Raw genomic sequence first — 17939 nt, 5'->3', positions numbered from 1 at the left:
ATCAGCTGCAAAAATGGTGCTTTTATGACAGGCTGCACTTGCTGCCTTGTCCTTTTTAAGGGCAGGGTACTCCAAGCTTGAGATATTCTGGCAGTAGCCACACAGCTCTTCTCAGGCACAGATCTGGTAAAGGGAAGATGCCTGATCATGATGAGTCACTCACTGAACAGCTTAGCAGTGTCCCATCGCCAGCCATTATTAATTAAACAGCCACTGGAAACATGCCAGGAAGAAAAAAAGGGACACCCCTTGCTTTGGAGTCCAAAAACCAGTGCTCCCCCAGCCCTGGCCATGGCCTGCGATGTGCCCCAGCAGGCAGTCCAAGCAGCGGGGCACGCTTCGGATCTCTGCCCTATGGAAGCTGAGGAGGAGCTTGTGCCCTCTCAGCACAGGGGAGCAGCTTTCCTGAGCTGATCCGGGTGCACAGGAGGAAAGCTGGAGGCAGGGGCGCGCAGGTTTTGTTGTAGGAGCCTTGGACCAGCGGGCAATAAAAGCCATGGCAGGAACCCTGGGCTCCTCTCTGCAAAATGCTGAGGCTAGCGGATTTATTCACAGTGTTTCGTGATCTGGGACACACACCACAGGAGCCTCCGTGCAACTGTTCTGCTGGCACATGAACCTGCGGTGACTCAGGAAAAAGGCGCTCAGGGGCTGCCTTGATAAGTTGGCTGTAAAATAAACATGCGGGAAAAGCAAATCCCCGGCTATCCAAAGGTGCAGCCAGAGGGAGCCCTTATCCTGCCTCTTCTGAGCACCCAGGGAATTCACCTCCCTGTGCCCAAGCTTGCACATCTGTAAAATGGGTTTCACAAGCTCAGCCTTCACTTGCGCTACCTTGAAATCCACCCACCAGAGAGGCTGGTTTTGTCATGACTGCCCTTCAGGTCAGCACTGGCTCAAGAGGGAAGGAAGCAGGCCTGGAGGCATGATCCTGTGTTCTTGGAAACACCATGCAGGTCCCTGGAAAGCATTTTTTGAGGGATATTATGGCTTAACTTGTATCTCTTATCTGTACCTCAGTATTTGACCTACCCCCACTTGTTAGCATAATGCATGAGGGCTGCTGTGGATGAGTTATAAGAAAATGACCTAGGATTCCTCTTTAAACTGGGAGAAATTAAACTTGGGTATAGTTTCCTTCCCTCCTATTAACAGCCAGGGCACATCATCCATCATCTTTGCTTTTGGATACTGCACCTGGCTTGTGAGTCGTCCCCCCCTCCCACCCCCCGAAGATGTGGCATGATATATTAAGTCCATATATCTTTTTTCCTGTGTTGAATGGAAAACCTACAACTGTTAACAGTGCATCTGCAGATTATTTATCCATGCAGGCCTCATCAGTACATGGATTAGGAAAATATGTTTTGCCTGCCAATCTATAATCAAGAGGACAGATTCAGTGCCACAGTGGCAGCTTTCCTGTGCTCCAGGGAGGTGATGCTCACTCTGCTGAAAATGAGGAGCAATTTAGCCAAATTCATTTTGCAGGTACAGACCTTGCAAGGTCAAGGTAAGAAGCGCAGTCTACAAAGGAGAAAACACCACCTGCTAGTAACAACAGCAGATCCAAACCTTCTTTGGAGGAGAAGGCTCTGGTATGAGCAATGAGATGGTGAAAAAACTGTGACAGAAGCTAATGGTCTGGAAAGGAGAAATAACCAGCGTGTGCAAAGTATCCCCTTAGGATGCGTATTCCTCCCAGAAAATCTCTACTTTGCTGCACCTTTCACAAGGATGTTATAGCGGCTTCAATGGCTTATTAACCTCTCTGGCACAGGTTTGCTCTGCAGTGAGTTATCAAGAGACCAAACCGCAGCCCAGGGGAATGCACTGTGTGTGCTTTTTCTGGTTCTTGCCAACCTTTCCTCTTCATAGGGGTCTTTTTTTGCAAAATGGGGGCAAAAAGCGTTCCTTCCAGTCTCGGCAGAATTTTATACATTCATCTGCACAAGGTTCAAAGCAGTGGAGAAACCTCCTGGCTACCTAGCAATGGTTAAAGACAAAGCAGGCAGTGGAAGATGGATAGTGTTAAACATAATGATGATAATCTATGATAATTGTGAGCTCAGTGGGGAAAAAATGGAGCATTATCATCATTTTATTCGCAAGTTTTATTTGACTGCAGCACCTGCTTTCAATATGATTAACTCTTACTTAGCACACAATTTTGGTACCGCCGACTTCTGATTTACTTCACTGGGCATGTTCAGTTCCAGCAACGGAGGTATTTTGCTAGTACTGTTGTGCTGAAGACATGCCTAATGGGGCAGAGCTAATTTGCCATTTGCTGGGTTAATGAAGATACACACAAAAATGATTATGAGCAAAACCAAGAACTAGTACATGAAAGATTAGGAAACCAGCAAACAATTTAGAGTGAATATACAAACAGTAAGTTCTCTGTGCCTTAGGCTTTCCTTTAGTATTTTTCATCCCAGCATAGTTCCTGTAGTGCTGTAGCATCTAAGTGTTTTTTCCCAGGTGACATTACATGTTTGCATAAGGCCAAGTTGTCAGGGGCACCCTGTGACAAGTGTCAGGGGACCAGAGCCCCCAACTGGGAGAGAGAACCACTGGTACGTGCAGCCTGGCTGGTGCTGGTCAAAACTTGCTAAACCTTGCTTTGGGGCTGTTACTGCAGGGTTTTTTTGCCACAGCAGCGTAAAGTGGGCTCAGTTATGTCATGTGGTGCCTAATGCTTTATTTTTTACATTTTTTTTATTAATTATAAATAATAAATTATATTATAAATTCTATAAAACAGGTTTCTGTGTGTCCCCATCGCTGTCATCCCATGCAGATGGTACCCTGAAAGCCAGGCACCTACTTCTGCCCCAGGATGGGCTTTATGGTCTTTACACCACCCATCCCAGTTGTCACCCTGAAGAAGAGAGCAGCCAGGCCAAGCATGTGCTGCTTTTTCCCACCTGCACCATCCTGTTACTCTGACACACAGCAGAGGTGCCTGCTTCAGCAGCCCCCTCAGCAACACCCCATGGCGGGCACATCCACTATGTAACATCTCTCTGAAAACACTTCCCACTTCCCAAGGGCTATGTATAACAATGCAGTTCTCTCAGTTCACATGTAGACCTCCTCCCAGCAGTGTAATCCTGCCTTTTATTTCAGCTGTGAGCCTTCAGATTGTCTGTGAACACAGATACAGCACATCTGAGTGGGAGCAAGCTTTTCTTTTTTACTGCTGCAGTGGTTAAGCCAGTACACTTTCCTTCCAGTATCCATCCTTTGACATTTCCGTTCCAGTCTTTCACAGGCTGCTGTCCTCGGCAGTCAAAGCCAGAGGAGGCTGGTGGTGTCCCTGCCGGAGCAGGGCATTTCGCCATCACTGCACACTTGTCCCAGGAGGAGATACCAAATGCTACCTCCACCCCAGCCCGGAGGCAGCCAGCTCGCTCTGGTGCAAACAGAGGACTCCCTTTGTGTCCTGCCATGGGCAGGGAGAGCTGCAGGAGTTTGTCCTGTAAAACCTGAAGGAACCAATACCAGCTCCCCATCTGACCCATGTTTTTGGGATACCTGGGCTCAGGCCTCATTCTAGGGTCCACAGTGCTGAGTTGGGCTCCAAAGAATGCTGAACACTCACAGCCTGCCCTCCAGGCAGGGTGGGGGGTTGTCTTTCTTAAAAAGTGACATTTCCATTAGCAGATGAGATTGTTAAAATGCTCATAGTTAGGCTCTTCTGGTGCAGTCAGGCACATCTGGAGTACCACAGGACACCAGCTCTGCTTTTTCCAAGGCATATCCATAAAGCATCAGGATACTCATTGTGTACAAAGCATCCTTGTTGGCAAAACTGAAATTACTGGACAGCAGGAGCAACTGTGTCCAAAATGTTCTGTTGAAATATTTAAAGTTGAAGGCTGGTTTTTCTGGAGAAATTTCTTCCTCCAACTGTTTGGGGACTGAAGCATAGGTTATATCACAGTCCTGTCTTGCTTCCCATGACTATTTATCTACCATTATGCACTGACAACCCTCTCTATCAAATGCTTCCATGTATAGCTTCACAAGCTGTGTTATGGCACTGAGGAAAAATCACTTTCCCTGATAAGTAGTAGTGAACCTGAGGAGACAACTAATTGTGAGGGGGTTATTGTACGGGATATAGCCATCCTGGGGCTTGAAATACACATTTCCCCTATTTCCTCCAACTTCACTGAAGGTGCCAGGTCCAAGAAACCCATCTAACCCATCTTCTTCCCCTACAAAGTACCCGCAGTTCAGCAGTGCACCCATTTTGGACAACAGGGCTCTCTGTGCATGTGGGTGAATGTCTGGTAGCACCCTCCACAGCACCAGGTGTTCTTGGAGAGAAGCTCCCTTACAGCTTTATGCTGGATGGGAAAACCCCTGCCATAAGGAGGTCTCCTTCGGAAGCTGGAGCCAGCTTGCAAGAAGAAATTTGCAATTGGTGAAACCAGCCAAAAAACAGCTAAACCCAAGCTTTATTGTACAGGTCTCAAAGGGAGAAATGCAGCTTGGGGCCCTGATCCATGCTAAGGCAAGGTTGTCCTTTGGGGCATCATGGAGCTACACTGGGTGCTTCAGGGATGGTGGCGAATGCCAGGTGGTGCTAGCATATGGATCCAGTGGTATCTACTGAACAAGAGTTGGGCCCACAGTACAGTAAAAGCACATGTTCTACTGTGCGTGAAATTGTGAAACCCAGTTGTACGGGTAGGGAACAGGCTTTTGGCAGGAGGAACTTTTCTTTCCCAGAATGAATCCCAACATAAATTCCATTTTAGTCCTTTCATTTGGCTACATCCTTCCTGTCCCTCTCCTATTAATCTTAATTAAGGTCATTTAGTTTAAACTGTGCCCGGCTTTATGTTTTTACCTTCAGAGCATTAAACTGGCTGCCTGTGACACCCTGGCAGTGCAGCCCTCCCCAGTGTCTTTGGTTTCTTTAGGTAATCACCTGATATAGCCCCATCATCAGACTCCAGATAATGAGCCTTACGTGCCCAGTCTCGGGAAGCAAAGAGCTTGACATTCAAAGCAGAGTCAAAATCTGTTTGGCTTCATTGCCAGAGGAGAATTTAACTTTGCTCAGATTTTGCAAAACACTTCATTGAAGTACTTGAGGGACGCGGGGGTTGCGGGTTTGAAAGCAAGCAGAGCCAGCGCAGGGCACGGCACCACCACTGGCCACCACCTGCAGACTTCTGCAGGCTGCACCCTTGGCCTCCAGACCTCTGCATTTCTTCCTCACGTTACCGAATTTCCATGCAGGCAGCACAGCTGGCAGCTACGGTTCTGCAGCTCGGCAGAAGCAGGTTGCAGGCAGGCAGGTGACCCAGGCAGCCCCATCCCAGCCCCGACCCTCTGCCTCCCCAGAGCTGTGCCAGGCTGTGCCCACCACCTCTTGTCCCTTTCTGCCTGCCAGCGCCTCCAGGACACAAATAAACCACTGGTGTTTCCTTTCCCTATACCAGGGCCATACCAGCTCCGGCTGCCTCTTGCTTGGGATTTGCAGCATCCACAGGCCTAACTGCACACCTAAGCTCCTGACTACACGCTGCTGCTCCAGCTGACCCAGCATGTCCCTGGGTGCCACTGCGCCATGTCCCAGTGCATGTCCTCACTCCAGTGGGAGCAGGCAGCTGCCAGCCACCTCCTCCTGCTCCTGCCCCTGCTGCTGCAGCGGGGGCTTGAGCCAGGTGTCATCCCTTGGGTGGAAAAACCCCACACCAGGCTCCTTCCAGGAGCGGAGAGCAAGGGCTTTGCTGCCAGCCTTGGTCCCTCAGCATCCTGGTGCCCACAGGGGTGAAAGGAGGAGGATAACCCCACACTGTTTCAAAGTGTCCACTGTGAAGGTGCTCACTCATGGTGAGTGAGATTTCACCTCCTAGGTTCACCTCTCCCCTTGCCCCTTTCATTGCTGCCCTCCCATGTTTGCCACCCTGGTGTGTTTGTACACTCTGCAGGTGCTGCGTGCTACAGCACAAGCTGAAACTTATTTTTCTGCTCCTCTTTAAGGTATGCCCTCCTCTTTCCCCAAAGGAAAAGAAGGCGAGTAAGAAAAGGAACCCATATACTTGTTGCAGACTGTGACTGGTTTGTGCAATAACACTGCCTTTCTCTCCTTGTTTTAGGGAGTGCTGCCGATTTTTTGGAGACAATGGTTTGACTTTGAAGGTGTTTTTTACCAAAGCAGCACCCTTTGGTGTTCTTTGGACACTCACAAACTACCTTTACTTACATGCAATAAAGAAAATAAACACTACGGATGTCTCCGTGTTGTTCTGCTGCAACAAAGCTTTTGTGTTCTTGCTTTCATGGATCGTTCTGAGGGACAGGTTCATGGGAGTAAGGGTAAGTGACTCCTTATCTCTGTCTCTCTTCCTCCTCACCCTTCTGCCTTTCCTTTCCCCTTTCCCTCATGCTGGCCAAGTCAAACAGCACATCGTGCAGACAGCCACGTGGGCACAGAAATCCTTGCAGAGCAGGAACATATCCTTCCCTGCAGCCTGCCCAGGCACCCATGAGCTCCTGGAGCCCCCGTATCACCCAGCCTGATGCCTTTGAGCATTTTCCGTCAGGAAAGAAGTAACTTGCTCCAGATGTGGCACAAAGGATAGGTGCTACCTCTGTGTTGCTGTGGATGCTCATCAGCCTTTGCTGGCCCCTTCCGAATGACTATTCCCAGGCTATGGCAGCAGACCTAGTGGTTTCTAACTTCACATTCCTGCAAGCCCCAGTTGCATGCAGTGCCCTTCTGGTCCCAACCTGTGAATTTAAACACCTTGCAATGTGTGAAAGCAGGCTTGCGGGGTGGCATGGCTATCCTTTGCACCCATGTCAATCAGCAGCAGCTGGGCTGCCCTTGCCCACCCATGGCCAAAACGTGTGTATGCGTCGCTGCTGGAGGATGGGTGTAACACCAACACGTGGGGACTTGCATCTGGCCAGCTGCTGTGGACATGGGGCCAGGCGGCATGGCCCGCAGTGAGCCCGCTTCCCTGGGGCTGCTCTGCTGGTGACACCCTTAGTCCTACATGTGGCAATGGAGCTGTGTGCTGGGGCTATTATCAGAAAACCCTGCAGCTCCCTGCTTATCCTGCAGTCATTCTGGCAGCACTCAGCATGCAGTGTCCCCTGCAGCAGGGCCAGGAGGGTGGGTAGCACATCACCCCTGGCAGGGGGGGGCCTGCCAGGAGTAACTACAAGGTGCCAGTGTGTTCCCCCTGCCTCACTGCCCCAGCAGGCACTTATTAACAGCAATAACAGTAATAATGCCTGTTTTCTGCCCATCATTTGAGCAGCTCTCTGCTCACCCACCCAGGCCGTGCTCTCAGAGCTCAGAAGAGGTTGTCAGGCCTCGCTGCATGGAGCAACTGAGAGTTAACTCTTCAGGAAGTGCTGCTCTCCAGCAGGCGAGCTTGGCAGGAGAGCTTGGCCAGCCTTGCGGTGGTGGCAGCCAAGAGGCTGCTCAGGGAATTGTTGCAAAATGTACCTGCCAAAACCCCAACTTGGCCAGATGGTGTCTGCTCTTGCCCACCCCCCGCCCAGGTAGCAGTACCTGAAAACAAATTAACCGGGGGTTTTAGTATAGAAGCAAGGATGTCCTGAAATGGTCCTGGAGGCAGGGGGTGCCATCGGTACCATGGCTGCATGTGATGGCCATTTTGAGCAAAGTAGAAAGAGAATAATGCATTTTTTTGTGGTCTTCAGCTGCCTCGTGGCACTGCCTACAGTAGTGCTGGTGGGATGCCAGGAGAGGAGGTGTGTACAGGGCCAACCACTGCTGTCCTGTGTGTGCAGTGTGCTCCGTGGTCTGCACGTGCCATCTTTCACCACTGGATATGGCTGTGGGAACCTGTGTGGGGATACCCACACGGGCAGACACAAGCTGGAACAGAGATGCTTCTTGTGCTCTCCTGGGTACATGGCTCCGTGTGAAGAGCCAGAGTGATCAGGGGCTCTCCAGCAGCTTCCCAGCTAGGCAAAGTCTCATGCCATGGCAGGTGACACTCACTGGAGGATGGATCCTGCTATGGATTCCTGGGGCCAAAGGAATGGAAGGAGCAGGGAAGCAGATCCAAGTGGTGGTCTTGGCCATGTCCAGCTGTCCTTCATTTCTTATCACCACTGCCTTGGGAGAGCAGCAGTGAAGCTGAGACCCAGAACAGGGGCCAAGGCAGTAGGGGCTGTGTGATGCTCCTGCCATGTGATATGGCACCCAGTGCTGGTGAGGGGTGAGAAAGCCACCTCTGTTCCCAAGGAGGAACACAGCTGTCTCCTTCCCAGGTGATGGGCCAGCAAGGGACCTGGGTGCAGGAGGAAGGGGCTCGCAGGCAGTGGGCTCATTGCTCTTGTGCAGATGTGGCACCTTAAGCTGTGGCAAAATGCAAGTGAGAAGGCACTTTCCCTAGGGACCGAGAGGGCTTGGGGCAGCAGAGCAGCCCTGCTGCCTAGATTCATGTGGCACAGTGGGAGTGCTGGGGACACTCCTGTCTGCGGAGTGCCATAATGTGGACTCTCTTGGAGAGACTCATTGTCTTCCCTCTTTCCTCTTTTCCATACAGCTCAAGTAAAAAGATAGTGGCAGCAAGCACGGCACTGCCTGGTGTGCTGAGGGATAGCCTCAGGATGAGCAAAGCCGTCTTCCTGGGACTGGCAACCAGGACGAAGGATAGGTGCTGGGGCTTTTCCCAGAGTGACTTAGGGACTGCAAGCCAACACACAGGCCAGCCCCAAAGCTTCTGGTCCCTTGAGGCCATCCTGAGTCAGAGCTGCTGACCCTTTTGGAAGCAGCTTTTGGGAGGGTATTTGGCAGATGAGGCAGCAGAGGAGACAGTGCCTTGCCCTTCAGCTAGCATCATCCCACGCTCCCGCTCCATCCCGTGGCAGCATCACAGGATAGATGGTGCCACAGCAAAGCTGTGATGGCACATTTGGGTGTCCCTGTTCACACCTGCTGGAGGAGAAGCCAGGTGAGAAAGGCACAGCTCAGTGGGGTTTAAGCATGTACAAACATCCCACTTGGCATTCAGAAGTGCAGCTGGCACTTCAATCACAGTTTGGCTGGAATTTAAATGTAAGAGCAAGCTACAAAATCCCATCCTAGCCACTCAGGCACTTGTAAGTGCCTACCTCTCTCCCTTGCACTTTTCCCCCTTTCCCTTCACTGTGCCCAGAGCAATGGTCCAACAGGGCTGTGAGCTGTTGTATTGCTTTCAGAGAGGACACACATGTAATGAAGCTGCGGGTGCCAGAACTGCTGTGGTGCTGAGGCATTTGCAGGTAACCACAGGCTGGCAGCTGTGGTGTGGTGCAAGCAGGCTCTCAACCCCACTAATGGTGTGCTTGATAGACAGAGAAAGCGTATGTGACATGCTTGGCATGTCAACAGGCAGGATGAGAGGTGAGGCTGAGACTCATCTGACACTTGTGACATGCTCAATAGAAGAGGCAGGGACTTGTGCCCCAGCAAAACTGTTTGCAGACTGCAGTTATTTGCTTTGATCTTTGACTTCGATGTTCCCCTGCATGCTACAGTAAGTAAAATAGCTCAGGATCCAAGGGAGGCATCACTGGCAGGTACTCCTGTGTACGTATCACACAGACAAGAGCACCTGCCTGTGGGACTTGGAAATAAATAGACTAACAAATCCCAAATTATAATCTTCCTGTCCAACCAGAGACCCAGCCTCCTGGGAGGTGCCCTGAAGTCAGTCAGACCCTGACAGTAAAAGCAAAACTGGATGCTTTTCATTTTGCAGTTCATTAATGCTCATTAAGTTTCCACCGCAGAGAAGCTGCAGCATTGGTAGGAAGCGCAGCCTGGGGATAGGTCTTAAAACCCAGGCTGGCTCCAGGAGAGGGCACAGTTGGCTGGCACTGACCCAGCTACAGGTCAAAATAAACTCATTTATCCCAGTCATAGAAGCATCACCATGACTGTGCAGCCAACGGGAATGTGGTTTTAAAGCAGGGCACGCCTCACACCACAGCAGAGCCATGAGGCACAGAGCATGCAGAAAGCCCTTTTCACTCTGGAATTAATTCCTGGGGAGGCTTGAGGCATCTGGCAGGATAGTCCCAGAGAAGCTGCTGACCCTGCAGCCTGTATCCATGCTACCCCCCCTGGAACGACTCCCTTCAGGCGTTGCTGGATGACTAAACCTGCCTCTCTGAAATGATGTGTATGAACTGAAAAGTGGTTGCAAGAGTTTTATTCCCCTGTTTATTTCAAAAACCTTTTTCCTCCAAAGCCTCCACCGCACTCAAAGCCTTCCCTGCAAGCTCCAGGGAACTATTACTTCTGCATTATTGTCACGCAGAGGCTGCAGGGACCCAATAACAGAGATGAAATCCCCCTTCTGCTCAGCCCGAGACAAACTGGGACCAGTGTTCTGGTCTGCCACACAGCTCCATGGCAGAACTGCTTCACAGCTCTGCCTGTAGCTTCTCTGCAGACAGGGAAATAGAGAGGGGAGGCAGCACTGGCTCCATGGGTATCAGGCAGGGCTTGCTTCCAGTTTTCTACACAAGCAGATGATGCAGTACTGCCCTCTCATTTAAACCTGCTCACCTGTTTTTCTGTGTTGGTGGTTGTCTAGTAACACTTTTCTTGCTTTCTTTCTTTGTCTCCAACTAGATTGTGGCTGCTATATTTGCCATTGCAGGGATAGTTATGATGACGTACGCTGATGGGTTTCACAGCCACTCAGTTATTGGGATAGCCCTGGTGGTGGGCTCTGCCTCAATGTCTGCTCTCTACAAGGTAAGCACACCTTGGTCTTCCCCTCCACACCCTGAAAGGTGGCTGTCACCCTCTTCACTCTTTTGAACTGCTCCTGTCTTACTTGCAGACCTTCATGCAGTTCAGTGCCACATTCCCTTCTTTCAGAGGCTCTGCCATAAGCACACTGACTACAACACTGCATTCAGGCATTCACTTAGGATGAAAACTCCTTTTTCCTGGGAAGAGTCTTCTCCAGTGTCCACAGGAGAACTAGAGCTGCCCTGCATTCTTGAGAAATGAGGCTTCTTTTCCACAGGTGCTAGATTTAATCACTCGCCCTGGAAGCACCTTTCAGAGGTTTAGCTTCTTTTTCAAGTCAGTTTGTTACCTCTCCTTGCCAGTCCTCTTTCAGTGGCATATGTAGGTGCATTGGGCTTAAAGTGCTGCTTATCATGGAAATAATTACATGCTTAGAATCCAGAGCACAAGGTCTCATCCAGGGACCAGCAGGTTAAACTGCACAGTGTGTAAGAGGACATGCAGCCTTCTCTGCTGAGCAGAGAGCTGTTTCATGTAGCCTGGGACACGTATATGCATTTGCCTCTGTGCTGCTCATGGCACTCAGAGTCACAGTCCAGAGAGGAACAAGGACTTGTAGGGTGTGGGTCACCCACCCTAGCTCGAATGTGTAGAAAGACCAGGATGAGGTGTAGATGACTCCATATGGCCTAATGAATTGCACCATTCCAGTCCTGCAACAGAAATTGACCAGGCGAGCCCTGCAGCCTTAACGCAAGCAATCCATGGAGGCTCGCCAAACTGGGAAGCATCTGTCCATGTCCCTCAACACTGCACTGCAATGCTTTCTGCTCCTTTTTCAGATCAGCCTGTGTCTTACATAAGGGAGATTGTGAAGTGTCATACAGCACTTTCCCCTAAAAGAAAACGAAAGAGAAGAGAGATTCAAGAAGAGAGATGTGGCTTTCCAGACCCAAGGAAACACCATGGATCTGGAGTCATCTGCAGGCAGGCAGGGTTATTCAAGGCTAGATACGAGCTCTGCCCCTTCTCCTATGGCACCTTGCAGGTGCTGCTCCACCAGAGCCCACGCACAGAAAGATGATGGTGGCAGTGCTGGCAGGGTGATTCACTGCAGTACACCCTGCATGCAAGGGCAGATGGAGTTGTGCAGCTTGTTCTGCAATGAATGCCACTCAGCTCTTGCTTCCCACAGCCTGGCTCAGTTTCTGTGAATTGTGCCATAGCACGCAGGCAGCTCTGCCAGCAGATAAGCTGTGCCACATGCAGCAGAACCACCTCCACCTGCCCTTCTACCCCAGACACACTTCAGCCTGCTGGTGTCAGCTGCCAGCCCTGCCAGGGGCAACAAGCCATCCTCAGGTGGCACATGAGGAGTAATCCATTATGCAGAGTGGCAACGCAGCTGCACTGGCAGTGAGAGCTGTGAGGTGGTGGGAGCAGGCAGCAGCTCCATGAGCATGGCGGCCCTGCAGACTTGCCTGCAGGTCTCTGGGTAGGCAAAGGGACACTGGTGAGGGGGCTGGCCATCCCAGCACAAAACAGTAAGTCAGACTCTATCAGCTGTACTAGTCTGCAGCCTGTGGCAGAGGAGAGCTGTACCCAGAGCCCATGGGTTCTGCTGGATCCTCTCCAGTTTATGTGGAAAACTGATGTAGACACCAGACCAAATCTGTCTGCGGGGACTTCTTCAATGGGCCACTCACATCCCTTGTTTCCTCTGTCTTTATCCCTTCTCCCGTTAACAAACCAAAGCTTTTAAATCCCTCCCTGTGGTCTCATTAGGCTGCAGCTGTGTTCCAGACTGCGAGGCTGCTGCTGCACTATCTGCCTTCTGGGAACAAGCTCCCAGGGAGAAAGTGGTCTGGCACTGTGAGCATGTGTTGGGAGGCAGGGACAGCAGTGCTTGTGGGCAGGCCATGGTGCACAGCAGGACAAGGCAGGAGGACAGCCGGGCAGCTTGGACTGTGCTTGCTTAGCAAGGCAGCGCTCCTCAGGTGGCAGCTCTAGGTCTGGACCAGTGATGTCTCATGCAAGGAGATCACACAGGTTGCTTTCTTTTCACCCCTGCCCTGCTTCACCAAGTCTTCTGGATTTAATATTAGTTTATCCAGAGGACCAAAGGTGCTGAGCCCCCTTCCTGCATGGGCTCCTTTGGTGGTTGCCCTTTCCTGTGTTCTAGTTGGCTCCCAGCAGGGAGAAGGCTGGGGCACACAAGCTGGAAATCACAGCTTCACAAGCAGCCACCTCAAGTGTCTGGCAAGCATTGCCATATAGGTGCTGACTGACAGCAGCCCACTGGCCCCAACCACTGACCAGTGGGCCAGCATTCTGGGAGCCACTGGAGCCAAGACAGCAACCAGCCCTCCAGAGGAGTGGTGCAAGAGAGTTAAACCCATGTGTTTTCCTCTTGTAGGTTTTATTCAAACTTCTTTTGGGCAGTGCTAAATTTGGAGAAGCTGCCTTATTCCTGTCTGTGTTAGCCGTCTTCAACATCCTCTTCGTTACCTGTATTCCTGTCATCCTTTATTTTACCAAAGTGGAGTACTGGAGCTCTTTTGACATCATTCCTTGGGGAAACCTCTGTGGATTTTCAATTCTGTTATTGAGTGAGTAGATGGGAGATTTTCACACTGCTCGGGGTGGAGGAGGGTTCCCAAAACTGGCTGCTGCAGACCTCTGACATTCTGGAGCTGTTTTCCCTTCTTCTCAACCCAGTTATTAGGTTGAGAAATTATGCAGAGGGTCCCTTCCTAGGTGGCAATGCAGAACCCACTTCTGCTGTTATTACCAAGCCATAATATTGTGGCCCTCATTAGAAGGTGCTGTGGGAGTAAACTGTAAAGCTTGTCCTCACTCCTACTTGTGAACTCTGCTTGAGAGAGACAGCGAGACTTGCCTGGGCTGTGATGGGAAGCAGCCCTTCTGGCAGGGCATTACCTTGAGCTCATCAGCATCCCTCGAGCGAGCAGGTTAGGTCAGGCAAGTCAAGGCCAACCTGCAGTGCCTCTGCTGATTTCAGTAATAGCTAATTGTTGTTCCTAATGAGCAGGAAAGTTTTGAAAATGTAGCATTGCACAGCATGGATGGGAATTAGGTAGGTGGCTCTCCTCTGTTCTGCTGCCTCTGCTGTGCCACCAAGGGAGCCCAGCTTGGGAGGGATGCCAAATCTAAGCCTTAATGAGTCATGGTCATGAGAAGTGTGATGCTGTTCCCTGTCAAACTAGATATGTGGACTGTGCTGCCACAGTTGCTCACTACACAGGATGATGCCATCACATCTCCCAGAATGTTCCATTTGTTTCTACTGGAAATAGCCCTTTCCATACCTATCTTGAGTCCCAGCTCCTCTTACCCAGAACAGTCACAACACATGGCTCTACAAGTAACTCCAGTTTATTTATCAGTGGATTCAAATGGAAGGTTTCTATGAGCAAGCAGAACAGCAATTGGCAGGAGATCACTGGGCTGTGTGATGTATAGGTACTACTACAGTCAGCCCCAGCTCCTGACATGGTCAGTACTGGCGAGGTTGTCCTGACTTTGCTGAAGCTAATCGCCTTAGAACAAGAGTGATTTGGCCCTCTGCCTAGTTTCACTGTAGTAAAAAGTGTTTTTCTTTCCTTCTTCAGCATTCAATATTCTACTAAATTTTGGGATTGCTATTACCTACCCCACCTTGATTTCTCTTGGAATTGTGCTGAGTGTCCCAGTGAATGCAGGTAAGAATTTCTGTCTTTTGCATCTTAATGAATAAATTAAATCTGTGGCCTTTCAAATGCAGAGCAGGGATACAATCAAATAGCTTTATTAAACATGTTTTGCATCTTCTCTCAAAGACTTATGGAGAGAACCTAGATAAAAAGCGCACTCTTTATGTGTTAAATGTGTTGTATAACATTACATGAATATTCATAATCTCTAAAACTGCTTTTTAAATTACTGTCCAAAGAAGCCTGGCTACTGAAAAACAAAGTAGATTTGTTTTTCAAAGTAGATCTCGGAGGTTGGAATGACAAGTCACGGATGAGGTAGAAATCAATTCTTAATGATTTCTGCAGGGCAGGCTTAACACTAAATTGAACCAAATAAAATTGCTTATATTTTAAAGTAAACAGATACTAGTAATTCTGCTTGCCTTGGTAACCAGCATTGCAGGTGTTTTTCAAGAGCTCTGGACAATTCAGTTTTGGGCATGGCCTGGTACATTTCACTGACTGTTTTCTGAAATTTAGTGAAAGCCAAGAGACTGCAGAGCCAGAGAGTGCTGGGCAGGCGAGTGCAGAGGCAACCCCGGCTCAAACCAGAGCCACCTCTCCCAAAGCCAGCCAGGCTGAACTGGTGCCACGGTGCAGGCAGAAGATCCCAGCTTTGTGCTGACTACAGGCATGAAGGGCCAGGCACTGCTGGTGGCCCTGGCAGGTTTTGGTACCAAGTGGCGTGATCCCACAGAGCATGTGCATGGCTCAGTGTCCACAGGGTTTCTTACTCAGTGAGGCTGTCAGGGTGAGAATTAAAATTAGCACGAAGGAGTTGCTGTGCTGGGGAGGGAAATGCCCCTTTCTCTGTGTACCTGGACCTCAGTGGGAGCTCCTGTGCTGTCGGTGAGCAAGGGAGAAGATGCCACTGCAGACAATAATTGCAACTCCAGGTGTTGTGCCTTTTGCATGCTGAGCCCACGGGCCAGCTCTGCCTGCTCTGAAGGGGGCCATACCCTGTTATGTGCTAAATCATCAGGAAGTGTTCCTGCCACCACTGCCTCCATGGCCATGTTCTCCTGCTGAAGCCAGCCTCCAGACCTGGGGAGGCAAAGGGGAGGGATAGGGATACTGTCCTAATGCTTTGTTCCATGTAATAACAGCTGTTCAATGTCCCACACAGTTGTTGATCACTACACGAGTGAAATTGTCTTCAACAGTGTCCGGGTGATCGCCATTATCATTATTGGCCTGGGCTTTCTCCTGTTGCTCTTGCCAGAGGAGTGGGACGTCTGGGTAATAAAGCTCCTCACGCGTCTCAAAGTCCGGAAGAAGGAAGAAATCCCTGAAGGGAATGGAGACATTACTTCAGGACTGCCTAACAAAAGCCGGAGAACTCGTCCCTCCATGTCATCCTTTGCTCATTAAATGCTCTTTTTAACAAAACTTTGTGGTTAACCTTATCTATGATGATGCAAAGGTCTTTTCTTGGAAAGAAGCACACCTGTCCAACATGGTGTACATACCTGTACAGTTTTGATATGATCACCATCTAAGGCATTGAATCTTGGCATGTCCAGTTTGCTTGTACTTTTTTCACATCAGACCTTTCACTTAAGTAGTACACTGAAAAAAAAAACCTGCAAACCAAGAACCTCTCTTCTCTTTTTAAATGAATGTAATATATAGTCAAAATATATTTGCATAGGTTATTTTAAAGAACGATTTTCATGAAATGCAGGGCAGACATTTTGAACATTAGGTACTGAATGATGCATTGCACACTGTGATTTAAAGAAACAAATGCTATGCTACATCACACCTTTATTTTTGACCAGAGCTGTACTCTGAAAGTTGTCACGGAAAATAAAAGGGAAACTTTCTGGGACTGGAAGATGGGGGGAAGAGTGGAAGGAAGGAAAGAGGTTTGGAAATCACTCTATGTAGGTGAGCGCATGTTGCACTGCAGTCAGGAGAAAATTTAAGTGCTAAAAATGCTTGCACTAAAGGACTAGAGAGAAAGCAGTCTAGAGCACTAATCTCCTTATTCTGCACATGACTGTAGTCCACGTATAAAATCATGCAAGAGAAATCCAGTGCCTTCTACAGAACTCTTGTCTTTATCCACGCAGAACCAGGTCCTGCCAAGAGGCATTTGCAATGGCAGGGCTCAGGCTTGCGGCCCCGGGGGACCCCAAATTCCCACCGACATCAGGACGTGCGCTCCATACACGCCGTGGCTTCTGTGGGAACACGTACATTTGCATGCAGCAGACCTGGTTCTTTACTCACTTGCACAGGTTTTACCCCTGTGTGAAGCTGCGTTTGGTTAACACCAGTGTGAGGAAGGGGAAGTCTTGGTCATGTGTGGAACAAGCCAACCAAAAACGATCAAAGGGGCTGGCAGGAGCGTGTTTGCTGATGTACAGTCTGAGAGCACGGACTACGGGGGTGAATCACCAGTTGCTTTTACTCCATAATTGTGAGTGTTAAGAGTAAAAATGTGAGATATTTACATCAAATGTAACACTTTTTATGAAACTTGTAAGCACCAGGATGTTTACTTACGCGATTTTGGTTCGCCATTAAATTTCTATCTGTGATAGATCACATGCTATGTAAAAAGTGGGGGGGGAAGGGTTATAGTTTACTATTTTTGAAGTTTACATTGTTGCATACAAAATTAAAAGTGTTCTTTTGAACTGCTGCCATACCCTAAGGGTCCCTGCTGCCACTGAGGTCCTCTTTGTCTCAGGCAGGGGTGGCATCCACTTCAAAACATTTTAGCAAAGCAACTTCAGATTCCATTATCTGTTTGGCAAAGCTAAATAATAAAAGATTTTAAACTCAGCCTCAGTCAATGCTATCTGTTTCTTTCTCTTGACTGCACTTCTATTCCTGTTTTACTGTGGGTGGTATTGGGCCAAAGCAATCAAAAGGGATAGAATGCAACCCTTGCCAGTCTGTCACTGCTTGCCAGTCTGTCTTCAACAGCAAAGTCTTCTCTAGTCTTCCTGGAAGGCTGATGTCAGGCATCAGTCAGGAAACACATGTCCAGCAGAAGCAGACCAAAAGAAAAGCAGAGCTTCCTTTGAAACCATTGGTGAGCAGCCATACATGCATATGCTAAGAGGTATTTAGGGACAATGGATGGGACACAAATTTGTACATTAATCATTAGGCCCTAGGCTAAGCCATATGTTTTTTCTCCATATCTTCATAATCTCTTCATGACCAAACAGATACTAAAGACTTGCTAACAGAGATTATACACACAGGCAAAAATCTGAGGCTGTGGGAAGCTGCTCAGAACCACTGTCCCATTCAGTCTTACACACCTGGATCTTTAACCTATTTCTTTGGGAAGCAGGGGAGGGTAAGGCACAGGACAAGAGCCCAGGTACAACTCTAATAACTGGTTGAGAGACTTGATCTCAAAGCTCTCATATTAAAGTTTACTCCATCTTTGGGCACATCATTTTGTC

The 17939-nt window shown here is 49.3% G+C and overlaps 1 protein-coding gene across 4 annotated transcripts in view; it reads left to right on the top strand.

Annotated features, from left to right (window-relative positions):
* SLC35F3 (solute carrier family 35 member F3) overlaps positions 1-17304 on the top strand; it is a 168063-nt gene extending 150759 nt beyond the window's left edge. For 3 of the 4 annotated variants that reach the window (XM_062641952.1, XM_062641953.1, XM_062641955.1), the window contains 5 exons: positions 6123-6342; positions 10631-10756; positions 13173-13365; positions 14389-14478; positions 15638-17304. In XM_062641952.1, coding sequence (XP_062497936.1) covers positions 6123-6342; positions 10631-10756; positions 13173-13365; positions 14389-14478; positions 15638-15882 — 874 coding nt within the window. In that variant the 3' untranslated portion in view covers positions 15883-17304. The remainder of the gene's footprint in view (positions 1-6122; positions 6343-10630; positions 10757-13172; positions 13366-14388; positions 14479-15637) is intronic. The other variant, XM_062641954.1, reaches the window with a different exon arrangement.
* The last annotated feature ends 635 nt before the right edge of the window (positions 17305-17939 follow it).

This window comes from Pezoporus occidentalis, unplaced genomic scaffold, assembly GCF_034315485.1.
Source record: "Pezoporus occidentalis ecotype Australia unplaced genomic scaffold, CSIRO_AGI_Poc_V1 ctg7, whole genome shotgun sequence".
In the NCBI taxonomy this organism is placed as follows: domain Eukaryota; kingdom Metazoa; phylum Chordata; class Aves; order Psittaciformes; family Psittacidae; genus Pezoporus; species Pezoporus occidentalis.
The sequence above is the reverse complement of the archived record's forward strand: the minus strand, read 5'-3'. Positions and strand labels throughout refer to the sequence as shown.